Source organism: Meles meles, chromosome 5 (assembly GCF_922984935.1).
Source record: "Meles meles chromosome 5, mMelMel3.1 paternal haplotype, whole genome shotgun sequence".
Lineage (NCBI taxonomy): Eukaryota > Metazoa > Chordata > Mammalia > Carnivora > Mustelidae > Meles > Meles meles.
This window is the reverse complement of record NC_060070.1, coordinates 116,893,063-116,917,162: the sequence shown is the minus strand read 5'-3', so window position 1 is coordinate 116,917,162 and position 24,100 is coordinate 116,893,063. Positions and strand designations below refer to the sequence as shown.

At 39.8% G+C, this 24,100-nt stretch overlaps 1 protein-coding gene across 3 annotated transcripts in view; it reads right to left on the bottom strand.

The window, feature by feature from the left end:
- Nucleotides 1–24,100, bottom strand: part of KCNQ5 (potassium voltage-gated channel subfamily Q member 5) — a 553,626-nt gene that overhangs the window by 90,358 nt on the left and 439,168 nt on the right. For all 3 annotated transcript variants that reach the window (XM_046006379.1, XM_046006378.1, XM_046006377.1), the window contains exons 4-6: nucleotides 15,438–15,613; nucleotides 14,644–14,769; nucleotides 2,035–2,145 (exon numbers count right to left, since the gene is read on the bottom strand). In XM_046006379.1, coding sequence (XP_045862335.1) covers nucleotides 2,035–2,145; nucleotides 14,644–14,769; nucleotides 15,438–15,613 — 413 coding nt within the window. The remainder of the gene's footprint in view (nucleotides 1–2,034; nucleotides 2,146–14,643; nucleotides 14,770–15,437; nucleotides 15,614–24,100) is intronic.

Genomic DNA, 24,100 nt, shown 5'->3' with positions numbered 1-24,100 from the left:
AAACTATGTAGCTCAGCTTATCAGAATTTTCCCTAAATTAAGAACAGGTTATGACTGAGGTCTTAAGAGGCTCTCCCATGAGGACGGCACACACACTGCGGTTGATTTTAATAGCCCAGAGGTTGCCTCCCTCTGTTTGTAACTTTTAACTGGATCACAGAGGTTGTTTTACGTGTGTTCTCAGGATAAGCATAAACACAAAATCAGCAGGTATTTTGGTTAAAAAAAAAAAAAAAGCCCAAGAATGTATTTTATTGTTCCTAAAAGTATTTTCATGTAGGGAATTTGATTATTGAATGACTCTCTGCTCTGAACTGGATTGTTGAGCTTGCCAGAGAAGTTGATTCTGGATAAGTGAAGTATTATTTTTTGACTCTCCCTGATTTTTCACTTCACAACAGAAAACAATATATCTAGATTCCTACAGAAAATGGAAGAAACACTTCATGAAAGTTTTCTTCATGACAAGCATTTGACTTACACTACCACATTGGTCTTCACAACATTTCTGTGGGTGCCATAATTCTTCCTCCATCATAGATGAGGAAACATACCCAAGCTGAAATGGTATCCCTCCAAAATTCATATGTTGGAGTCCAAATTCCCAGCACCTTAGAATGTGCCCTTACTTGGAGATAAGGTCTTTACAGAAGTAATGAAGTTACAAGGAGTTCATTAGGATGGGCCCTAATATAGTATCCCCGGTGTCCTTATGAGAGGAAATTTGGACATGGGCAGGTACAGAGGGAAGACAGTGTGAAGACAGAGGGTGAAGACTGCCATCCATGAGCCAAGGGAATAAGTCTGGAACAGTTCCTTCTCTCATGGCCCTCGGAAGGAACCAGCCCTGTCACCTCCTCGACTTCGGACTTCTTGCCTCCAGAGCTGTGAGAGAACAGATTTTTGTTGTTTAAGCCACCCAGTCTGTGGTACCTTTACAGCAGCCCTAGCAAATGAACACCGTCGCCTTGGCAGTGTTTGTGCTGTAGCAGTATGTGGCTTTACATTCAAGCTAAGATCTAATGCTCACGCGTATGCACAGTCTTTTCATTGTCTTCTCCGTGGTCTGGTATGGTCTGGGGCAGAAGAGCTGGTCAGTCCAGAGCTCAGCTCCCACCACGGAAACGACATGGGCAACCTCTGCCCTCATTCGTGGACAGAGGAGGAGCCCTGTGAGCTAAAGGCTGGGGTGTGAAAATCCCTAGTCCCTTGGCTTCCTTTGAAGAGGTACTCTGGGGTCGCTCGGCAGAGGCTGTGACGCAACTCAGCGTCTGTCTGGAGCAAGACTGAGGTTATTGTTCCTTAAGCACGACTGAGGCAACTACTGTCACGCTCCTTTTGTTGGCTCTCTTCCCCTAGGAGGGGTGGAGTGAACAACAGTGAAAGTCTGGGGATAGAGGCAAATCGTAATATTTTACCAACTGCCTGTAAAGAAACAGGAAGGTATAATGATCAGAAAGCAAACTTCATCTGTTAAGGAGAAAATAGTCTGAAGCTTGGGAGAAGATAAGTGTGCTCTTCATTCTGATAAGATGCAGAAGCTGTTCATTAGGAAAAATCAAGGACGATGACAGAAAGAACAAATCATCTGACACATAGAAACCCTTTCAGGTCATCGGCTTTTCACTCAAATGGATCTGGAGAGGTAAATGCTCCACTCGTCACACCCATCTCTTCAGCAGCACACATTATAAGCCAAAATGGAGAGATCCGTTTAAAAAGAAGATATCTTAAATCTTTACACATATTTTAAATGCATTAGTAGCACGCTGACTGAGAGGTGATGCCATCTGAATTATTATTTGGTCATAAAGACCCAGCAGGTATAGGACTCCCAGGTTGAGCATCTCCAAGGGAAGACCATATTCCATAAGTTTTCCAACTAGATGGATGTGGAAGAGGCAACATGTTATCAATACAGTTAGATTTGTAAGCGATATACATAGGTTCCCAGGCATTTCAATTTGTGAAAGCTCACGCTAATAAACCTCTAAGATTTAATTTAAGTCGCTTTATTTTTGCCAAGATACTCACGGCAGGAAGTGCAAAGAAAGAAATGCCAAGGAGTGCAAAGCCTGCAGAAAGCAATCTTCCCAGCCAAGTCAGGGGAGTTTTGTCTCCATAACCAATCGTTGTCAATGTAATCTAAAAACAAAATAAATAGAACGTGCAGCTTAAGTACTTGAGAGGAAAGTTAGGGCCCATGAACAGGAGGCAAAGCAACGTTTCCACTAAATCATTATTCAACAAGCCTTGTTGGCGCATTTTATTACTGTGCTTTAATTTTCCGTGACGCATAACAGAGCTTCTCTTTGTTTAAGGAAGGGAATAACCTACATACTTTTCCTTCCTTATAACACAATTTTCCATCTTTTCTCAGTGCATTCAAAGAAAGGTTATTTAAATAAGTGGATAACCATCAGTGATACAGAAATGATAGCACCATGGATTTAGGACTAGATCAGTACACAAAACAATAACTTATGTTAATTGAGACTGTCTATTTATTACCTTGGCAGGCATTTCCTGGAGGTCTGGCGTGTGCAAGGTACGTGTTATGATTTGTAGTGGAACAAAAATGAGAGGTACATAGTTCTAGTCCTAAGATATTTACGGCGCAAGAGGGGAGACATGTCACACACAAATCATTAAAACACAAAATAGGGCAAGGCAGGTATGATGATGGATGCATATGTAATCTGCTTCAGGGACTCAAAGAACAGATTGATCATCACCAGCTTGGGGGGTGCCAAGGAAGCTTTACTGGCGAGATGTTAGCAAACCTAGGTTTTTGAAGGAGAAGCAATATTTTGAGAGGCAGAAATGATAAAGAAGGCAATCTAGGGAGGGAAAAGAGGTGACCAGTTGCCCCAGCAGTGAGGACAAATAGGATAGGTTCTAGAAGGTGTAAGTTGCTCAGTTGGGCTGGAGCATGGTGGGTCTGGTGGGAGTGGAAGGGGAGATTAACGAGATATGCGATAGCTTAGATCAGGGAGTGTCTCTGAAAAACAGTATTTGGATCACGTCTCTGCCACGATCGGACTGTTCTGGGAATCTTCCCACGGATCTTAGAACAAAGTCCTGTCTCCTCTCCAGGGCCCACAAGGTTCTGCAAGACCTGGCACAACAATGTGACAAGTGCATTGGGACTATACGGGAGTGCAGAGTAAAGAGATGTGTTAACAAGTTCCATAGAAATGCATTGATTAATTCTCTGGGATGAAGGGGAAGACTAAGTCAACAAGGACTTAGACATTTCACAGGGAAGATGGTTGAGCCATAAATAGAAATATGATAATGGGAAATAGAAGACTTTGAAGCAAAGACAGACAGTTTGGTTTTGCAAATAAGTACTTTCTAAATGTTAGCAGGACTCTGATCTAGAAATGTCGAGGAGGAAATTGAGATCGAGACCTCGAGTCTTGAAAGAAAGAGATTGGGTTCAGCAGGAGATTTGAGTTTTGGAATCAGGCACAGGATGACTGTTGAAGATTTGTGAATGAATGAGACTGTGAAGGCTGCAAAGAGGAGGTCCATGGACATCTCAGGAAACAGACATCGAAGGGATGGAGCGGAAAGGAAAGTCAGAGAAAAATAAATATTTTGAAAAGTAAGGGAACTAGAAATGGGTTATATAAATGGAAACTCAATGAAGAAGACAGAGTTTCATAAAGCTGATCCCTGGTATCACAGTCTAATAGGAAACCAGGACAATGAGGACCGAGAAAAGATACTGGGTATGGAGATAGATGGCTACTGATGTCTAAGAAAGTGGTTGCTTTGGGTTTATCCTCCTACTGGACCTTTGAAAGCAGGATTATGTTTGAGAGGTAGAAATGATAGGAAACAATGCTCCATGATGCCAGACTTTGTAGAAACTTCCAACTCAGCTTCTGAGCCCTCCCCAGGTTTCTCTTCTCCTCGCTTACATGGGTTTTCTCTTGAAATCTTTGCTGGCTCCTTTGGTTCTGAGTTCTCTCTTTCAAAAAATTCTGTTCTTTCACTTTCTTTCCTCTTTTTTTTTTTTTAAACTTTCGTTCCTCTTCTATCCTCTCTTTTTTTCTCTCCTCCCAGGTGATCTTTAGTGTTCTCATGAATTTAAATACCATTTTTATGGTGCACACCAAATTCATACCCCGAGGCCAGATTCTTCTGAGCTCCAGATTCACCTATGTGCAGTTAATATTTCTATCTTGATGGCACATGGCCGTTTAAACTTAACATGTTTCAAACAGGGACGCCTGGGTGGCTCAGTGGGTTAAAGCCTCTGCCTTTGGCTCAGGTCATGATCTCAGGGTCCTGGGATCGAGCCCTGCATCGGGCTCTCTGCTCAGCAGGCAGCCTGCTTCCCTCTCACTCTCTGCCCACCTCTCTGCCTACTTGTGATCTCTGTCAAACAAATAAGTAAACTCTTAAAAAAATGTTTAAAACAGAAAACTTATTCTCCCAAACCTGTCATTCCCCCAAATGTATCCCCTCACAGCCTAATCGATGGTACCACCATTCACCCAGATGCTCATGTCAGAAGCCTCAGTGCTTGTTTCCCTCACTCCCTCCCTGAGTCTATCAAGTCCCATGGGTTCTAACTCCCATAGATACTGCCAAGTCATCCCCTGCTCACTGTCTTCCCTGCCATGGTGTCAGGCCAGGCTGCTGCAGCAATTTCTCAATTGCTCTCTCTGCTTTTGCTCTTGATTCATTTCCTCCAGTTCCTTCTCCCTATATCCATGAGGGGAATTATTTTGTTACTCCCCTTTAAAAATCCTTCAACAGCTACTCTAAGACCCTAACTATGGCCTACCTGACCTGGTCTCCACCTACCTCTCTCCAAGATCACTCTGATTTCACCCTTGCTCACTGTACTTTGACCACAATGTACTTTCAACTCCTCAAATAGGCCAGGTTATTTCTACCACAGGACCTTTGCATATCCTGTTTCTTCAGCCAGAACTACTCTTCTCCTCACCCTTCCCAGAGCTCCTTCTCATTCTTCAAGTCTTATCCAAAATACTGCATCATCAGAGTGGTCTTCCCTACACACCCTGTCTGTAACAGGGCCTTCAGTTACTTTCTATTTCAGCCCCTTGTTTCTTGATAGCACTTACTATAAGTGGTAGGTTTCTGTATATTTTTTCGGAGAGGGGTCCCTATTTCCTTTACCAGAAGGCTAACCATGCCTTTATTATCTCTCTAACATCTAGATGATGCTTGCCACAAAGTAGGAGGAACTCAACAAATATTTAGTAAATAAATGAAGAATCCTTTCAAGAACACTGGTGACAAATGGAGTCAGAAAAATCAGGCCAGAACTTCTAGGAACCTCTGACTTGAAGACAGACTTTCTAGGATGTCTTTGTGCACATCTACAGAGAGAGTCTGAGAGTCTGAGCTGGGGAGGAAGAGTGGGTAGCTTCATTATGGGGTAAGGCAATCATGGAGGAAAGAAAATAGGATCAAGTGTACAACCAGAAGGGTTAGCTTTGGCATTGTGGAAGGATATGTCTTCTACCATGGGAGAAAGCTGTGGACACAGTATGAGTGAAGGGCAGCTTTGGAATGCCTGAGTTGGTTCTCTTCAGTTTCAGTAAAGGTGAGGGTGGGGGTCAGCTGTGGGGAGTGAAAGACTTAGAGCTTTGGGCGGTGACAGTGTGAGAGAGTGTCAAGGACAAATCAGCAAGAGAACAGGGAAGGCTCATCCAAGGTTGGAGAAAGAGAATTTGTAGAACCTAGGGGCCAAGTTAATCACATATCACTAGCAGTATTAAGGGTGGGGCTCTCCAAGGAATTCCTTGAGATTGCAGAAAAAATATTCCTGGCTCAATTTTGTTACAGGTTCTTAATCCTATATATGTGGGAAACATTTTAATCTATACTTTTTCTGCAAAACAGCTTAATCCTTTTCCAGCAGTTTAATCATAATAAACTGAAGGAGGTATTTCATGGTTTGGTCACAGCAATGATGGTACATTTCATGGTAAATTTTACATTCTGATAATGCAGTAGTCTACCCTTATCCATGAGGGATACATTCCAAGATCCCAATGGATGTTAAACCCTACATACACTGTTTTTTTCCTAAACACACATACCTATAATAAAGTTTAATACATACAGTAAGAGAGCAACAATAACATAATAAGAACAACTATAGCAATCTACTGTAATAAAAGCTAGGTGACTGTGGTCTCTCTTGAAATACAATACTGCCCTCACGTTTCTTGTGATGATATGATAAAATGCCTACGTGATGACGTGACATGAATGACGTATGCGTGATGACGTAGCCTTAGGCTACTATCGACCTTCTGACTAAACGTCAGAAGGAGGACCATGTACTTCCCAAGGTAACAGAAGCAGTGGAAAGAGAGACCACGGATAAGGGGGAGCTACCATGCATCTGAGTTATTCTCCTTGGCTCATCGCTCAGATAGCGTTTTTTTTGTTTGTTTGTTTGTTTTTAACCACTGCTTTTAAGTCGGAAGAATGAGACACAGCAAAATGACGATGTGCCCAGGGTTTCATTCTGAGTAGAGAAGAATGCCTGCTCTCTCTCATTCTGAATTTAGAGTTGCCCTCCCTCTTACAGGCGTGCTTTGTCGGAGAGAAAGGCAGCCCGGGAACGTTGAGAGCTGCCTCCCTGCCCTCCTTCTCTCTGCACTGGGTTCAGGCTGCCACAGAGAGTCTGGAAGGGCTGGCGGCCAAGCTCAACAACTTTCTCCACTCCGATTTCAAAGTCTCTTGGGATGTTGCTTGGTTGAAAGCATAGAGGCCTTCCATTGCCAGCCAGGCTTGAGAAGGATCTGGCAACAGGGTAGCAGTTTCGTCTCAGTCCATGCTGGGGAGCAGGACTTGCCTTTGTCTCATGCCTGCTGGGAGCAGGTCCCTTTCTGTGGTTGCAGAGGGGGCAATTGGACTCCCTGAAGGGGACAGACGGGTAGTACCAGGGATGAAACTGACATTTCTAAGATGCACCTAGAATAAATCTTTACGATTTCACATGGACCCATCAGCTAGATTTGGCTACTGACTTCCTAAACAATGACCGGTTGCATGCGATGAGACCATCCTCCGATGAGGCCTGCATAGATGTTCATTGATTTTTCTGGACTTTTAGGTCAAGTTGTCCTTGAAATACAAGTGTGTCTCCTGGAACAGCACAACTACATTATGTTTCTTTTCTTTTCCTAGCCTCTGGAACGCCCTGCTAACGATTATCAGCTGGTTCTTTGTACGTGAACTGAGTAGCAGCCTGGGGGGGGGGGGGGCTTATTCTGCCACACTTGTGCCAAACAATAAACCCAGTTCGTCTTTTAGAAATCCTGTGAAGTGTTCATGGGCCGAACCTAGTAATGATGAGTTTCACTGGGATCCAAAGTCAGAGAAATGTAGGCTCACACAGAAGATCAAAGACACCAGCTCATCAGGGAGCTCCTGGAACAGCAGCTTCTTTCAAAGAAACTTGAGAGGCTGCCTGTGTGATCTTCAGGGGCTGGAGGAAATCTACCATACTGGACATAATTCCATTTTGGACCTACTTCCAGAGCGTAAAGGAGATATGCCTTTTGCACAGGATAACCTGTGCTGAATAGATTAAATTTAAAAAATGTATTTATGCATTTACTCATGTTTTTACATATGGATTATTGATTCTTACATATTGACTTTAGACTATGGTGTTTATAATATCCTCGGAAAGTCTGTGAGGTTTTGATTTTTCTTATGAACATGAAAAGACAGATTTAAAAAACATCAACTATCTCTTCCAGTGCAGTTGTGGGGAGACGACTACTTTCTTTGAGTGAGAGGATGCCATTTAATGCCACACTTTGTGACCGGACGTGGAAACTGGCACGGTCAGGTGATAGCCGGACCAGACGGGTCAGGATCTGAGAGGGAACGGCTCCCTTCAGCCTCAGTCGACCTCAGGAACGCTGGTAGTTTGTGCTATGGTTCCGTCGGGCCATTTACTTGAAGGTGATCTGGCAGATGGGAAAGGTTCAGATAAGTTTTTGCCATCATATTGCATGTACTCAGTTGCTACCGCGCAGGTGAGAAAATATATTTTCTGAAAAATCTGTGGGTTGCAGATGTTGGTATAAATGTGTGTTTGTGGTAGCAAAGGTTCACTCGGGGCCCTTAGTGTGTTTAGTAATCGAGATGTCTTGTCTTCAGGAATAATACTGCAAAACACATGCAAATTCGGGCCCAAGATTTCTTGATTTTTCTTCCCTCTTCCTTTGTTTTCTTTTTGTGTGGGATGGCAGATGCTATGGTCAGATTATAATTTGGACACTGGGTAGACTGTAACTTTTTTTTTTCCTTCAATAAGAGAATGAATTCCAGACCAGTAGATATAAACCCATCCTTCTTCCCTTCAAGTAACAAATCGATAAACATTTATTGGTCTAATTTTGAGAATACAATTACGACTACTACTTTACAGCTAATTCATTCATGAGAACAAGTTAAGAAGATACTGTTTGTAGATTTCCAAAGCACAGTATAGTTTCCCTATAAGGCTGTGCTTCAGAGGATGATTCACATGAGGAGTTTGTCAACTCTTTCCCTCCCTTCCCCTTCTCCCCCCACCCCCCTTCTTCTCTTCTCTTCTCTCTGGGTTACTTCCTGAATACCTAGTTTCAGAGAGTGGGTAGCCTAGAACCTGTGCAGGAATTTGTTCATCGTAAATTCGTAGATGAGAAAGGTTTTGAGTGTGCAAGCAGACTCTCTCGTGGGGGTGGCCTCATATCCTGTGGGTGCTGCTGTGGCAGGCAGCTCGGGGTAACAGGATTCTCTGTTGTTCTTCCAGGCTCGTTGTCAAATACGTAACAACAGTAGTGACTAACATTTGTTCAGTGCCCGATCTAAGCCCTACATATCCTCATCTCGTTTACTACCCATAGCAACTTTGTGTTTGGGTAATGCTATTTTCTCAGTTTTATAGAGATAGCAAATGATTCGCCGAATACCGCACCTCTGCTAAATCCCAACGATGGGGCTGGAAGCCAAGTTTCCTGACTTTAATTCTTCTGTTCTTTTCCATACAGTGCGTGCTCAATGTTTATGGATTAAAATCAAGTAAAAGTATTCAGAACCATGTGTGAGATGGCATTTACTAATGGAATAGACGTCTTAGGAAAGGCTTCCCACCGATATATTTCACATACCTGTGCCATCCAGGCAGGCACACAATACAGAGGCTCACAGCAGCTAAGATGTTTTGGTGGGTAGCAGCTTGTGCATGTGTGTCTCAGTTTTTGCTTGGTACTTAACGATGTTCTTGAATAGTTAGGGTTGGTGTGTTGATGATGTCTTGGCCAAGTAAAGCTTTGATACCATCAGATAATGTTTTGATAGTAAGAAATAATTGTTAACTTTTATTTAACGTGCCAACGCTGAGTCAGAAAACAACAGCTTATCAAAGTTGTAGAAAATATTTTGTACTGCTGCGCTTAGTGGAAGGAGGGTTGATTCTCAGTGCTATGAGACACAAGGGTATTTTTTTTTTTAAGATTTTATTTATTTATTTGACAGAGAGAGAGAGAGAGAGAGAGATCACAAACAGGCAGAGAGGCAGGCAGAGAGAGAAGGGGAAGCAGGCTCCCTGCGGAGCAGAGAGCCCGATGTGGGGCCCTGATCCCAGGAACCTGAGATCATGACCTGAGCCGAAGGCAGAGGCTTAACCCACTGAGCCACCCAGGTGCCCTGACACAAGGGCATTTTTGTTCATTCCACAAACTGACACCACTTCTTGTTCTTAGATTTTTGCAGGAGGATGAAACTCATGACGTCTATTTGGGCTCTACAACCCGCTGAGTGCACCACACACTACACTATCCATAAAGCCTTCTGTATTATTTGCTTTGAGAAAGTCTGGAAGATTTTCAGCATGAATTCTAGGACTAACTGGCTTATATCCAATTCTTCTACATGCCTGAAGTAATCAAGTCAAGCACAGGGTCCCAGGTGGAGGCTGTCGTCAGATGCTGACTCAAGAATCCTTATACGATTTGCTGTTGTGCGCTTCTTAAGAAAAAAAGCCACCCCATCACACTGTCTTCATCACAGAAATAGCAGTAAGTAGAGAACAAACTGGCCTTCAAGAACAGATCATTATCAGGCAATATTACTTCAGGAAGACCTGATCTTAAGTTATTTCAGAATAAATCTAAGGCAAATCAAAAGGAGAAAAATAATAACAGGGAAGAAGGAGATAATAATAGGAAATAACTCCAGGGAGACTTGTTCTTAAATTATTTCAGAATAAATCTGAAGCAACCAAAAAGGAGGAAAATAATGATAGGACATAATATCAAGTGGAGCTCTGGCCAACAAATGAAGGTCCTCTTTTCCTGTAGCTCTCAGGGCCTCAGCCACGAGTTATTTCCCCTTGACCCTCTTCTACTTCGGTCACGAACGTCCCTTCAGAAGCCAGAACATCTTTTCATTCTAACCCCCAATTCCCAAGTCCCTTTTGTGCTTACGCTGTGAGTCTTCCATGAAGTAAAGAGCCCTTTGTTCCTTTTATTACAAAGGTGCTTCCATCTAACAAAATGTTTTTGCCAACAGTGGCCACCATCTTTGATTGGGCACTGGCCATGGTCTTAGTACCAGGCCCTTTATATTGATTATTCCACTTATTTAACAAACTAGGTTGATGAGGGAGCAGGAGGCTGGCTGAGGACAAAGCAAAAGCTGGCACCTTGCACCCCCTCTCCACCCGCTCCCCTTGGTAATATGTGTGACATTCCTCAGGCACCTCTAATTGCCCTAAAAGGAAAACAAATAGTTAACTTGCAGAGATCACAGTCCTGCAAGACAGGAGTCTCCCTTGGTTTACAAATGTCCTGGAGATTTACAACAAAGAAGCCATCTTCTCAATAGCCCAATTTCCAGAGACAAATAGCTCAGTTCCTTGAGGCCTGATGTCGCCCTCCCCACCATAAAACTGAAGGAGGCTGAGGCGGAGGGAAATGTAAATAAAGTTAAATTTCTTCTAAACCCAAATCTCACTAACAAGGACACTTGATGGGAGAAATGTGAAACTTTATCTCTAGATCTCCAAGATAGTGTTGAGAATCATTCCCAAGCATATGGCCCACTAATATACAACTAAAGGTTCTCACAAGAAGATTTTTACTACTAGTAATAAATAACATTTCTCCAAACAATTGTTAGCCCCTCAAGGTCCTAGAGACCTTCCTTCCAAAATTCCTTAGAGACTAACATCACCCTCTTTGTTCTCACCTACCCAACTCCTGTGTATATAATCAGCCACTCCTCAGGATAACGGGGCAGCATCTCCGTCTGCCCACGGGTCCTGTCCCCGTGCTCTAATAAACCACCTTTTTGCACCAAAGACGTCTTATGAATTCTTTCTTAGCCATCGGCTCCGAACCTCACCCCACCGAACCTCACCTAGGTTCAAGAACTTCATCAAGGTGGTACGGAATTGTCTTCAGGGATCAGAGTTGTTTGAATTTTTACTGGCTTTGAATAGTGCTGATCACACATGAATCCCTCCCAAAGTGGGTTCTGGGGATAGCCCTCGCTATTTTTTTAACAAAAGGATGTTAATAATTACTATTCAGAATTCACTGAAATAGTGTACCCACAAACCACAAATGGCATTTTGATACTTAATGTCAATAATTTCGGCTTTCTTAATGAAGAGAATCTCCTATTTTTTTAACTGAAGTCTAACACTTAGAAACACTAGTTCAGGGTGCTTTCATTTCTCTGTTAATTACTTCCATAGTTAGCAAGGGGTCCATTATGTGCAACATGGACAATTTTAACTAGAAAGTATCCAGCCACATATTTTACTAAGGTCTTGAACAATATATAATAAAAGGTATAATGTTCTAAATTTATTTTATTTCATATTGGAGACCCAGTATATGTTCTTCTTATAAAGAATAGAAATAGGGGCGCCTGGGTGGCTCAGTCAAGCATCTGCCTTCAGCTCAGGTCACGATCCCAGGGTCCTGGGATGGAGCCCTGCATCCAGCTCCCTGCCCAGCAGGGAGCCTGCTTCTCCCTCTCCCTCTGCCTGCATCTCTCTCTCCCTCTGCCTACCAGCTCCCCCTGTTTGTGTTCTTTCTCTGTGAAATAAATAAATAAAATCTTAAAAAAAAAAAAGAATAGAATAATAAGCACTTTTGTTTGTTTTTTGTATATTTTTAGGCTTCAGACAATTTCATTAATGACTCAGTTAATATCAACAAACCCACTGTGGACCAAGAGGCCTTTTTCTAGAAGCTTGACATCTTAGAAGATTATTCAAGAACAGATTTTTTTTTTTTAAATTTAAATGGAGAAATAATTAGACCATTCAACGAACCTGTTAAGTACAGGTTAAGCTTCAGTCAGAATATGACTACTGAAAATGGCAATCAATGAAAATATGTTACTTCCCCTCTGAAAGTCACAGATATGACCTTTGAAAACCTGCTACGTGGGTTATTCTGGCAAAAGAAATAAGCCTGTGACTAAGTGAGCAGTACATTAAGAGTTTCCCACACACTGTTTAACATACAAATACAGCAATTCTGATTAGTAATAAGGACAAAAGGAAGACTATTGGAAAGAAGGATAAAGAGCTGCCAGGCTGAACTCACCAATGACTGCATCTCAATGGGACAGGTGCACCTGAATGTCTCAAAGCATTTAAGTTAGAGTTATCAAAGAAAAACAGAAACTAAACTTAAATTCAAATTGTTGCTTTGAAGCCTGGGATAATGAACTGTCTTCCCCTTGCAGGCTAGAAAAGCCTCCTGTTTTCTGTTTACACAGTTTATCACACAATGAGTCACAGATTTTCAGTTGCATTCTACATATAAAAGGCATTTCAAGAATGTCATACACTGTTCTCTTTCAGGTTTTCCTCCTTCCTCCTTTCAAAATGTCCATTAATGCTTGTGGGGTAGGAGGGAGGAGCTGGGAACCAAATTATTACACCACTAGATTGCTTTGTTCCTAATGACACAATCTTGAAGACACTGACTCTGATAATTTAAGAAAAAAAATCCTAACCTTCAGGTGAAGCTATTTCTGATTCTTATTCATTTTATGTTGCTGTGTAGCCAATAAATATACCAAGTTCTGTTCAATACAAGCCCTGACAAGTTTTCTTGGTCCTTGACAAAAGTTCTAGTTTTCACTGATACACTTTTGATGAGTAACAGAACAATGCAAGAATTGGAAACTTAAATCTATGTTCCACAAAATGAACAACCAACTTATAAATATATATATTTATTTTTTAAGTAGGCTCCATGCCCAGTGTGAAGCCCAATGCGGGGCTTGAACTCATAACCCTGAGATCAGATTGGAGCTGAAATAAAGAGTTGGACACTTAACCTATTGAGTCACCTAGATGCCCCCCAACTTATAAATATTTTGCCCACAGTTTAGGTAAAGATGTATTTTAATTTTGGTGACAATCTAGCACTCAAGAAATATTACTGATGATTCATTAGAGAAGTTAATTTTGTTAGGCCAAAGAGATGGGAAGCTGTTTAGACAATTATAAATGCTGTATGTTTTCACAAAACACCCTTTTGGAATGTCTTAAGGAATAATATAGAAAGAAATAAAACAGAAAGCATTCTCTTATCTTATTAGGGCCCATGTTTCAATGACTGTTTTATAAATTCTTTACAATGCAGACAAGATTTTTGCTTTAATGGAAAACTATGCCTTGCTTGGAGCACACCCTTCCAGGTTATCAACTTCTGACTTTATGGGGCTCTGCATTTTTCATGGCTTTTGAGCTATTTTGCAGCTCTGTAAGTTGTAGATAACTGGGAGCATTGCAAAATAATTCTTGTCTATAGACATGTAAATAAATTCTGTCTAGGGAGGTTTAATTGACTTCCCTCTCACACCATGGAAGAAGCCTGCTTTACCTCTATTTGAATTCATTTCAATATTTTTGATCTTTATATGTTTCTGTTTTTTGGACAGTCCTTTGAACCAGATGTAACATTGTACTAGCTTCCTCATTAATAATGACAAATTTTAAAAAAGGAGTTAAAATCTTTAGCATGGGTCTGTATGAGGTCATGATTTTTTTTTATCTGTTTGGCAAATGATCCTTTAATAACAATTTAAAAGAAAAGCAGGCTTTTGAGTGGAAAAATTTGAAACTAAGTGTCTATGATCTCTGACCTCAAAGATGGTTATCAGTTTTCTCTTTTTCACTTCTTGTTCCATAATTTTACTTTAACTTCCATTCAGCTACTATTCCTTTTTTTTAAACCACAGAAAAAACTTTTTTGATGAGTGGTAAACGGATGCAAAATTGGTCATTTAGAATCTGTGCTCCACAAAGACAAACAAACAACCCTATCAAGATTTTAATCACAGTTTAAAAAAATAATGTACCCTTATTTTGGAAACAATCTAGCACTCAAGAAATACTTCTGATGATTTATAAGAGAACTTAATTTTGTTGAGCCATAGAGATGGGAAAACTCTTTAGACAATTTTAGTTAGTGCTGTATATTTTCACATAACTCTCTTTTGGAAGTTAATGTTTTTTATGAGACCTTTCATAAATGATTCATAGAAATCATTACACTATATTCAAAGGAGACATTTCACAACATCCAAAAAGTAAAAACAGATTTTTATACTTACTGTGCCCCACCAGAGAGCATCTGCATATGTAGAAAACTCTTTATTGGCATCCTTTTCCACAAGATAGACAAGGAAAGATGAAAAAATAAGAACCAAAAATCCTATGTACCAAGCTGTGATTAATTCCTAGACATAAAAGGAATGAAAAACTGTTAGAGGTTAAAAAAAAAATTGTGAAAAAGGAAAAAAAAATCTATGTATTCATTTTATTACTTTTTGGATATTTATTATATATATATATTACTTTTTTATTCAGAGGATGTCCCAGGGAACAGAACAACTTCCTCAGCTTTTTTTATGGTTGCACAGTATTCTTTTTTTTGGTTGCACAGTGTTCTAAAGACATGGGTTTACTATAATTTATTTGAGGCTTGAGGACTTGAAAAACATTATTTTTTATTTGAGTAACATAGACACACACTGTTACATCAGTTTCAGGTGATTCCATGTCTCTGTAGGTTATGCTGTGCTCACAAGTGTAGGTACCTTCTGTCACCACACAACACTGTTACAGTATCACTGAGTATCTCTGTACCCAGCCTTTGATTCCTGTGACTTAGTCATTCCATAACTGCAACCCTGTCTCTCCCTTTCCCTTTCACCGATTTTGCCCCTTGTCCCAATTCCCCTCCCTCTGGGAACCGTTTGATGACTTTTAAATAATCCATTATACATTGTGCTTTAACCAGTTTCTGAAATGACTAAGTTTGCTTGATGGGTTCATTACATATTCCACAACAATCAACGAAAAACTTTCCAAAGTCTTGTTCTATAATTTAGAAAGCAAATCTTACCTTGCTGTGAGCATAAACCACTGAACCTAGTAATTTCCAAGTGCCTCCCCTTCGGTCCATGCGCACCATGCGGAGGATCTGTAGGAAACGGAGACTTCTGAGTGCGGACGTGGCAAAAATATTACCCTGAGTTTTTGCAGAAACAACTGCTATTGAAGCGATAAGAACAATGGTATCTGAAAGAAACAGGTTGAAATAGCCATAAGTAGCCGGACATGGAAGTTTTATTTCTCAAAATCGTGTTTCAGAAAGTTTTGCTTGGACCACTTTGTGGTACAAATAAACAGATCCTGAGCCCCAGGCTGGAGCAGAGGTACCGGGGCTCTGGGCCACCTGAAGAATGACAAAACAGAGAACAGGATCTACTTATTGCCTTTGTTCTGACCCTTTGGCTAGTCGATGCTCTATGCAATTGTGAACCATTTGCTACAGAAGCTTGGAAGAACTGGATGGACAGTGGCCTTTGGAAAGTTCGGTGTTCCAGGGAGCACCAGCGCTATTTGGGCTCTCGTTTCATGAGCATTGCCGTCCTCAGCATCCACTGCTTGATGCCACAGAGGCATCCTAGCCCGTGTGGCTTCAGAAGCGTTGCTTGGTATAATCATTATTTCTTGCTTTCTTGCCAAAGAAGCTTGGAACTCCTTTCTGCAAAGAATTCCCTTGTGTTGTGGAGTCTGTGATTTCACATACTGTCTAACAAAGGCCTCAGCTGAGTTGGATACTCTAAGCTCTCTGCATAGAGTACTCTTTATACCTGGCCGGTCAATAATGTGTAAGTTTGGCACACAAATTAAATAATAGTACATTTGTTACAATAGAGTATTAATTATACTCACTTTGCATTGCACGGGAATGGATATTTGATGTCTGACATATTGACATCTGACTTATTGGCCATATTGAAAACTATCTGCTCTTTTGTAAGCTAAGAGAGAGAACCAGAGCGGCCAGTGAAAGCATAGAAAAGATAAAAGGGGACTTAATTGCTCCAAGGGCAAATATCTGAGTGATGGGAAGAAGACTTTGAAGTGGGAGAAGTGAAGTAGGGGTGAATGGCCTCCTATGGCAATTTTAAAAGAAGTTAACTTGACCTTAACATCCTCAAATAAAATTTCTCTCCTGCTGCAAGTGGGCTGCGCATGACTGGGCAGCCACACTGCAGAGAGGAGTTCCACTTCAAGGGCACTGGGTTTATAATTTTTCTATGATCCTCAGGATTAACTGCTGTATGAATGGGTATTTGTCATCCAGCTCGGCCCTTCTCCCTGGACTGAGAGAATTCTGGTTTCCGGGGGTGGACGGAGCAGATAATTGAATGGCTCTTCTGGTGCCCCTTTTGGGTCAGGACTTGGAATGTTTGGTGGTACCAGGGTCAGCTGACGGGCTTTAACCACTTTGTGGGTAGGTACACAGAGAGCCACAAGCACATCCTTGAGTAACAGCTCTCTGCAGCTGTTGGAAATGAGAAGAAATTAAATGTGTTGACCCAGACACCAAAGACATATTTTAAGTGAATAAAAAGACAGTTGCAAAGCTCTGTGTGCAATATGATCTTATTTTATTTTATTTTTTTTGATCTTGTTTTAATAAAAAATAATGACCAGGAAAATCATGTGAGAATATATACAGATTATTACCATTAATCCTCTCCAGAGGTAGAGAGAGTGGGGTGAGTGTGTGGGTAAAGGGGCTTTTACTAAGTTACTAATTTCTGTACTATGGCATTTTATAACAATGAAAATATTCTTTTGAAATCAGAAAAGAGCAAAACAAAACAAAACTTTAGAGAAGAGTTAAGTGTGAAAATGTCTCTTGGTTTGCATCATTTGAAGGGATTTACTCCCGACTCAAGTAGTTTACAGACAAAGAGACATTTCTTATATGGTCCTGCTAGATATGTATTTGCTTTTATTTCTCATTATAATCCTGCTTCATTACAAGTGTACAAAGGAAAGAAAAAGGAACAATACTCCATTAACTACGTTAAAATATTTGAGATAGGAGAAGTAAGCAAATGACTGATGGGGATGCAGAAAATACAGCACTTAAAACTTACTGTCGTGCCTGGCACTTTCTTTAGTTCTGTGTTTTTTATGAATGTTAATTATTTCATCCTTATAACAACCGTGTTACTAAGGTCTTCGACAGATCCCATTTTACAGATGAGAAAAGGGAGGTGCAAAAAGCACATACTGTATCAGTGTAAAAAAATCAGCCATCGTGCTGTTAGACTACAGCACAAAATGTATGAAGCTATGAAGTTCGTTCATTAGAGAAAACCAAGACAAAGTAAAAGCAACACTGCCTGTTTGAGACAATTTAAAAAATTACGCACACTGTGAATCATAATCTAAGTGTTTGAAGTCACAAAATATGCAAAGGTAACTACAGATGTGATTTAACACCCTCATTGTAATTCAGATCAGACGAGAAAGTTGGGAGTTTGATAAAATGAAATCACAGATGAGCGACCAAATGGCAAATGATGAATGCAGTCACAAAAATGTTTCTGGTTAGATTACAGTCCTCCACTGAATTTCGCAGTCAGTACCAGATAGAATATTTCCCAGGCTAATATTTTAGAGGTTATGACTACTCTTTTGTTTTTATATATGTCTTTATTATTTTTATAGTCCATTATAGAATAGAGGCTCTATAAGGTTGGATAGTTGTATCCCAAGTACCTAGAACAGTGCCTGAAACATGGTTAAGCACTCAATAAATATTTATAGAATGGATTTGGATTAAACACTCAAGGTAGTGTGAGCTTTGTTCTCTGACCATACCAGTGTCTTAATAACTAGAATAAGAATCTGAAATACTCTTGGGGTGCCTGGGTGGCTCAGTTGGTTGAGTGGCTGCCTTCGGCTCACGTCATGATCCCAGGGTCCTGGGATCAAGCCCTGCCTGCATCAGGCTCCCTGCTCAGCAGAGAGCCTGCTTCTCCTTCTCCCTCTGCCTGCTGCTCTGCCTACTTGTGCTCTCTATCTTCCTGTCAAATAAATAAATAAAATCTTAAAAAAAAAAAAAGAATCTGAAATACTCTTAATCAAAGGATGACTTCAATATTCCATCTTGAATTCTACTGAAACATAATAATTCATAGCTATCATCCATTAAAGTGCATAAATCTCACTAAGATTTCCTTTTTATAAAATTAGCCAGGGACAGTCTTCAAAGATGGTGACATAGGAGGCTCCTGCGCTTCCTTCCTCCCAACGATGCACCGAATAAACTCTTGCACGTGGAGTAATTCCCTGTGAAGGATGCCCACTCTTGACACTTTTATTCAGCATAGTATCTTAAGTCCTAGCCAGAGGAATTAAGCAAGAAAAAGAAATAAAAGGCATCCAAATTGGAAAGGAAGAAGTAAAACCATCACTATTTGCAGATGACATATTATATACAGAAAACTCTAAAGATTCCATCAAAACATTATTGGAACTAACAAATGAATTAAGTAAGTTGCTGCACACAAAATCAATATACAAAAATAAGTTGTGTTTCTATATACTAACAATGATCTCTGGAAAAGACAAATAAAAAAATCCTTTTTACTATAGCATCGAAAAGAATAAAATGCTTAGGAATAAATTTAACCAAGGAGGTGAAAGATATGTTTGGTGACAATTATAAGACTGATGAAAGAAACTGAAAGAGACAGAAATAAGTGAAAAGATATTCCATGCTCATGGATTGGAAGAGTATTGTTAAAATGTCCACACTATTCAAAGCAATGTACAGGTTCAGTGCAAACTCTATCAAAATTCCAATGGCATTCCCCACAGAAATAGAACAAACCATCCCAAAATTCATATAGAACCAGAAAAGACACCAAATAGCCAAAGCAGTCTTGAGAAAAAAAGAACAAGCTGGAGGCATCAGGCTCCTTGATTTCAAACTATATTACAAAGCTATAATAATCAAACCTGCATGGTATTATCATAAAATAGACACATAGATAAATGGGACAGAATAGAGAGCCCAGAAATAAACCCATGCATACACGATCAATTAATGACAAAGGAGCCAGAAATATACAATGGGGAAAAGATAATCTCATCAATAAATGTTGTTGGGAAAACTGGATGGCCACATACAAAAGAATGAAACTGGACCACTGTCTTATACCATACACAAAAATCAACTAAAGATGTATTAAAGATGTAAGTGTAATACCTGACTCCATGAAAGTCCTAGAAGGAAACAGAGAAAGTTCCTTGACATTGATCTTGACAGTGATTTTTTGGATTTGAAACCAAAAACAAAGTCAACAAAAGCAAAAATGAACAAGTGGGACCACCTCAAACCAAAAAGCTTCTGTATAGAAAAGGAAAGCAGCAACAAAATGCAAAGGCAATGTACCATAGGAGAAAATATTGGCAAATTGGTAATTTGATAAGGAGCTAATATTCAAAATATATAAGTAACTCATACAACTCAATAGTAAAATAACAAATAACCTAATTTTAAAAATGGGCAGAGGAAATGAATAGATCTTATTCCGAACAAGACCCACAAATGGTCAACAGATGCATGAAAAGGAGCTCAACATCACTAATCATGAGATAATGCAAATCAAAACCATAGTGAGATACTACTTCACCCCTGTGAGAATAACTATTATAAAAAAGACAAGAGATAACAACTGCTGGTGAGGAAGTAAAGGAAAGGGAACCCTTGGGCCCTGTTGTGGGAATGTACATTGGTATGTTCATTATGGAAAACAGTATGGAGGTTCCTCAAAATATTAAAAATAGTGGAATATTTTTCAGCCATGAGAAAGAAGAGAACTGTAATGTTTTCAACAACATGGATGAACCTTGAGGGTATCATGTTAACTGAAATGAGCCAGACAGAGAAAGACAAATACTGCACATCACTTATGTGTGGAATCTAAAAAAGTGGGTTAAAGCCTCTGTCTTTGGCTCAGGTCATGATCTCAGGGTCCTGGGATCAAGTCCCACGTCGAGATCTCTGCTCAGCAAGGAGCCTGCTTCCTTCCCTCTCTCTGCCTGCCTCTCTGCCTACTTGTGATCTCTGTCAAATAAAAAAAAAATCTTTAAAAAAGTTGAACTTATAAAAACAGAGACTACATCACTTCTGTGTGAAATCTAAAAAAGCTGAATCCTAGAAACAGAGACTAAACTATGATTAGCAGGAGCTATGGGGTGGGAGAAATTGGGGATGCTGGTCAAAGATTATAAGCTTCCAGTAATAGGATGAATAAGTTCTGGGGATCTAATGTACAGGATGGTGATTATAATTAAAGATGCTATATTATATACTAGAAAGTTGCCAAGAGACTATATCTTAGATGTTTTCACCACAAAAAAGAAACGGTAATTGTGTGATGTGATGGAGGTGTTAGCTGACAATCAGTTCCAATGTACAAGTGTATCAAATCAATAGGTTGTATGCCTTAAATTGTTATACATCAACTGTATCTCAATAAGGCTGGAGAAAAACTGGGCAGAGTAACTTAAGCTGTGCAATTAGTCATCTAAAATGTTATTTGAAAGAGAGGAGCCTTGTCTTAAGTGCATGTACCACATTTTAGTATAAGGTAGAAACTATAGACAGCCCTCAAAGATTATTGGCTTCATATTCGTTTGTTTATCCATTCATGCATTAAGCAGTTAATTGAATGTCAAATATTATATTAGATGTTTGCACTAGAAATGAATATGCATTAATCCACTAGATCATCAATCTGTCACAAATATATATTAAATCTCTACCATGTACCAGGCATGGTGCTAAATACCTTACATACATCAGTGCTGTCAGTGGGGACGATTTTGCCTCCCAGGGGACATCTAGCCCTGTCTGGAGACATATCTGGTTGTTTTCATTGGAAAGGGGATTACTACTGGCATCTAGTGGTAAAGGTTGCTGCAAAACATCCTACAATGCCCAGAATAGTTTCCAGAGAAAAGAATTACCTAGTCCAAATGTCTGTAGTGCCACCCTGGGAAACCCCAATATACGTCATCACTTAGTACTCCTATGAGCTAAAAAATATTAGGACCATCTGCTTCTTGCAAACAAAGAGCCAAGACGTGCAGTGATGAGCTAGCCAAGGCCCAATATCCCAAGTGGCCGAGCTGGTCATTTCTTGACTCCAAAGTTGTGCCCTTAGAAGTAATGGTATACCATTCCTTGGATAAAGAAAATCCAGGGTGACAGTGGGTGGAGTGGGATAGGGAGAAGAGGGTGGGCTGTGAAAGCAAATGGATAATAAAGCAGGAATAAATTGTTACTGCATGAAGCATTCAGGAGACAGCAGAATGCAGAAAGAAAATGATACTAAAAACAGATGGTACTTTTATGGATACATCGAGAGAAAATGGGGCTAGAGGAAGAAATAGAACTGTTAATAAACAAGGGGGAGCTCTAAATTGCATGGAAAAAAGGCACGTAATCCTGAGCTCTTAAAATCTACTTCTTCCAAAGGAAACAAATGTGAACAAGTTGGGAAGTAGTGAAGATAGTTATTGATTACTAGCAGCCCCTTAGAAATGTGAAATATAGGCTTATGGTTCTATGAAGAAGGTTCACAAACTTACTGGATCACTTAGAATGATTTATAGATGAATTCTTGAGATTTGAGGAGACTGCAAAGATTGGAATGAAGTAAATATTGTATAATGATAATTTAAGACACATAGGGACCGTAGAAGAGTATATTGTTAGAGTCCACAGTATTATTTAGTCAGCAAAATCGATATAAATTGATCACCTTGGACTTTGTGTAAAAGGGATTTGTCACTGAAATACTGAAAAATCCCTCATTATAAGGTGGATTCATATCTAAGGCTACCCTAACATGGACCCAAAGATTGGGTTAAAGCAAGATCAACCACGTGATCTAGCTCCATCAGCTAGATGGAGCCCGAGAGTATGATGCTAAGTGAAATCAGTCAGAGACAGACAAATACCATTTGATTTCACTCCTGTGTGAAATTTAAGAAGCAAAACAAATGAGCAAAGGGCAAGAGAGAGAGAGAGAGAGAGAGAGAGAGAAAGAGAGACAGACAAACCAGGACACAGATTCTTAACTATAGAGAACAAACTGATGGTTACCAGTGTAAGGTGGGTGGGGGCAGGGCGAAATAGATGAGATTAAGAAGTGACTTGTGACGAGCAGGGCGCGATGGATGGAATTGTTGAATCACTATATTATACACTTGAAACTAATGTAACACTGTACGAATTAACTGGAATTGAAAGAAAACTTAAAAGAAAAAAGCAAGATGAACTGTACACCTGAACTTGATGGGATGTATTTTGTTGCTACAATTACATGACACAATACATATATTAGAAATGGTATTTTACCATACCTGGCTTAATTTCAAATCATAATGGGAAGAACTAAATCATATGGATTAAGCAAATCATGGTTGAACACTTTTAAACTAGTAATTGTAAGGATAGATGGATTCTATGGAGGTAAACCCCAAAGGGGGTACATCTTGATTCCTGGAAACTGTCTGGAGACTTTCGGTTTTTAAATTTTTGTAAATTATGTTAGAGTCTCAGAAAGTTTCCCCTGGCAGCTAACATAAATTTCCCTCTTTCACTTTAAACTCACTTCATCTTGTTATCTCTGGGAGAAACAGAAGTGCAACAAATAAAATATTCTTCCACCACCTTTTTTGATCTGAATTTTAGTGGCCTCACTATAAGTTAAACTTTGGATGATTTAAATAAGATATATGTTTTAAAATTATAAAATAGTAGCTGCTATAAAAATATCAAAACACTAGACATATATAGTATAAGGCAGGAAGGAAATTTATTTACTTAGCCAATTATTAATGAATTTCAGGTTACCTGAATTTTTGCTCTTAAAATGATGCTGAAATGAACAGTTAAGTACACATATTTTTGTAGGTTAAGGATAAATTCCTAAAGAATTGGATTGCTGGGTTGAATGTTGGCACATTTTGAATTTTGATATCCAAGTGCCTTCCAAAGAATGGACCAATTGTTAACAACAAAGTAATTATTTTTCAGGGGCAGCTGGGTGGCTCAGGCATTAAGCGTCTGCCTTCAGCTCAGGTCATGGTCCTAGGATCCTGGGGTCGAGCCCCACATCGGGCTCCCTGCCCAGCAGGAAGACTGCTTCTCTCTCTCCCACTCCCCCTGCTTGTGTTTCCTCTCTCACTGTGTCTCTCTGTCAAATAAATAAATAAAATTAAAAAACAAATCTTAAAAAAAGAAAGTAATTTTTTCTCTATCTCTTGTTAATACCAAGTAATGTTAATAAAAATAACAACAGCAATAGTGACGACTAACAGAGTAATGGTTTACTGTGTGACAGATATTGTTCTAAGCATTCTCAGGTACTACATGGACTACTCTAAATTTGTAATCTTTGCCAACATGATAGGCAAAGACATCACTTATTTTTCTTTACTCATTCTGTATTTCATGTTATTTAGAAGTCGAAGAAGTCAAGTCGTCTAGAAAGACATTGCCCAAGAGTGTAAAAGTATTTTCTTACATTTTATTTTGGTGTATTTAGATGCTCCTTTAGTTAGCATATTCACTTTTACTATTCAGGATAGTCTTCATGACAAAGTTACCTAGCTGTCCGCCACAGATGTGTGCTTCTTTTCGGACGCGTAGAACTATCCCTGGGAAGGGGCATCCCA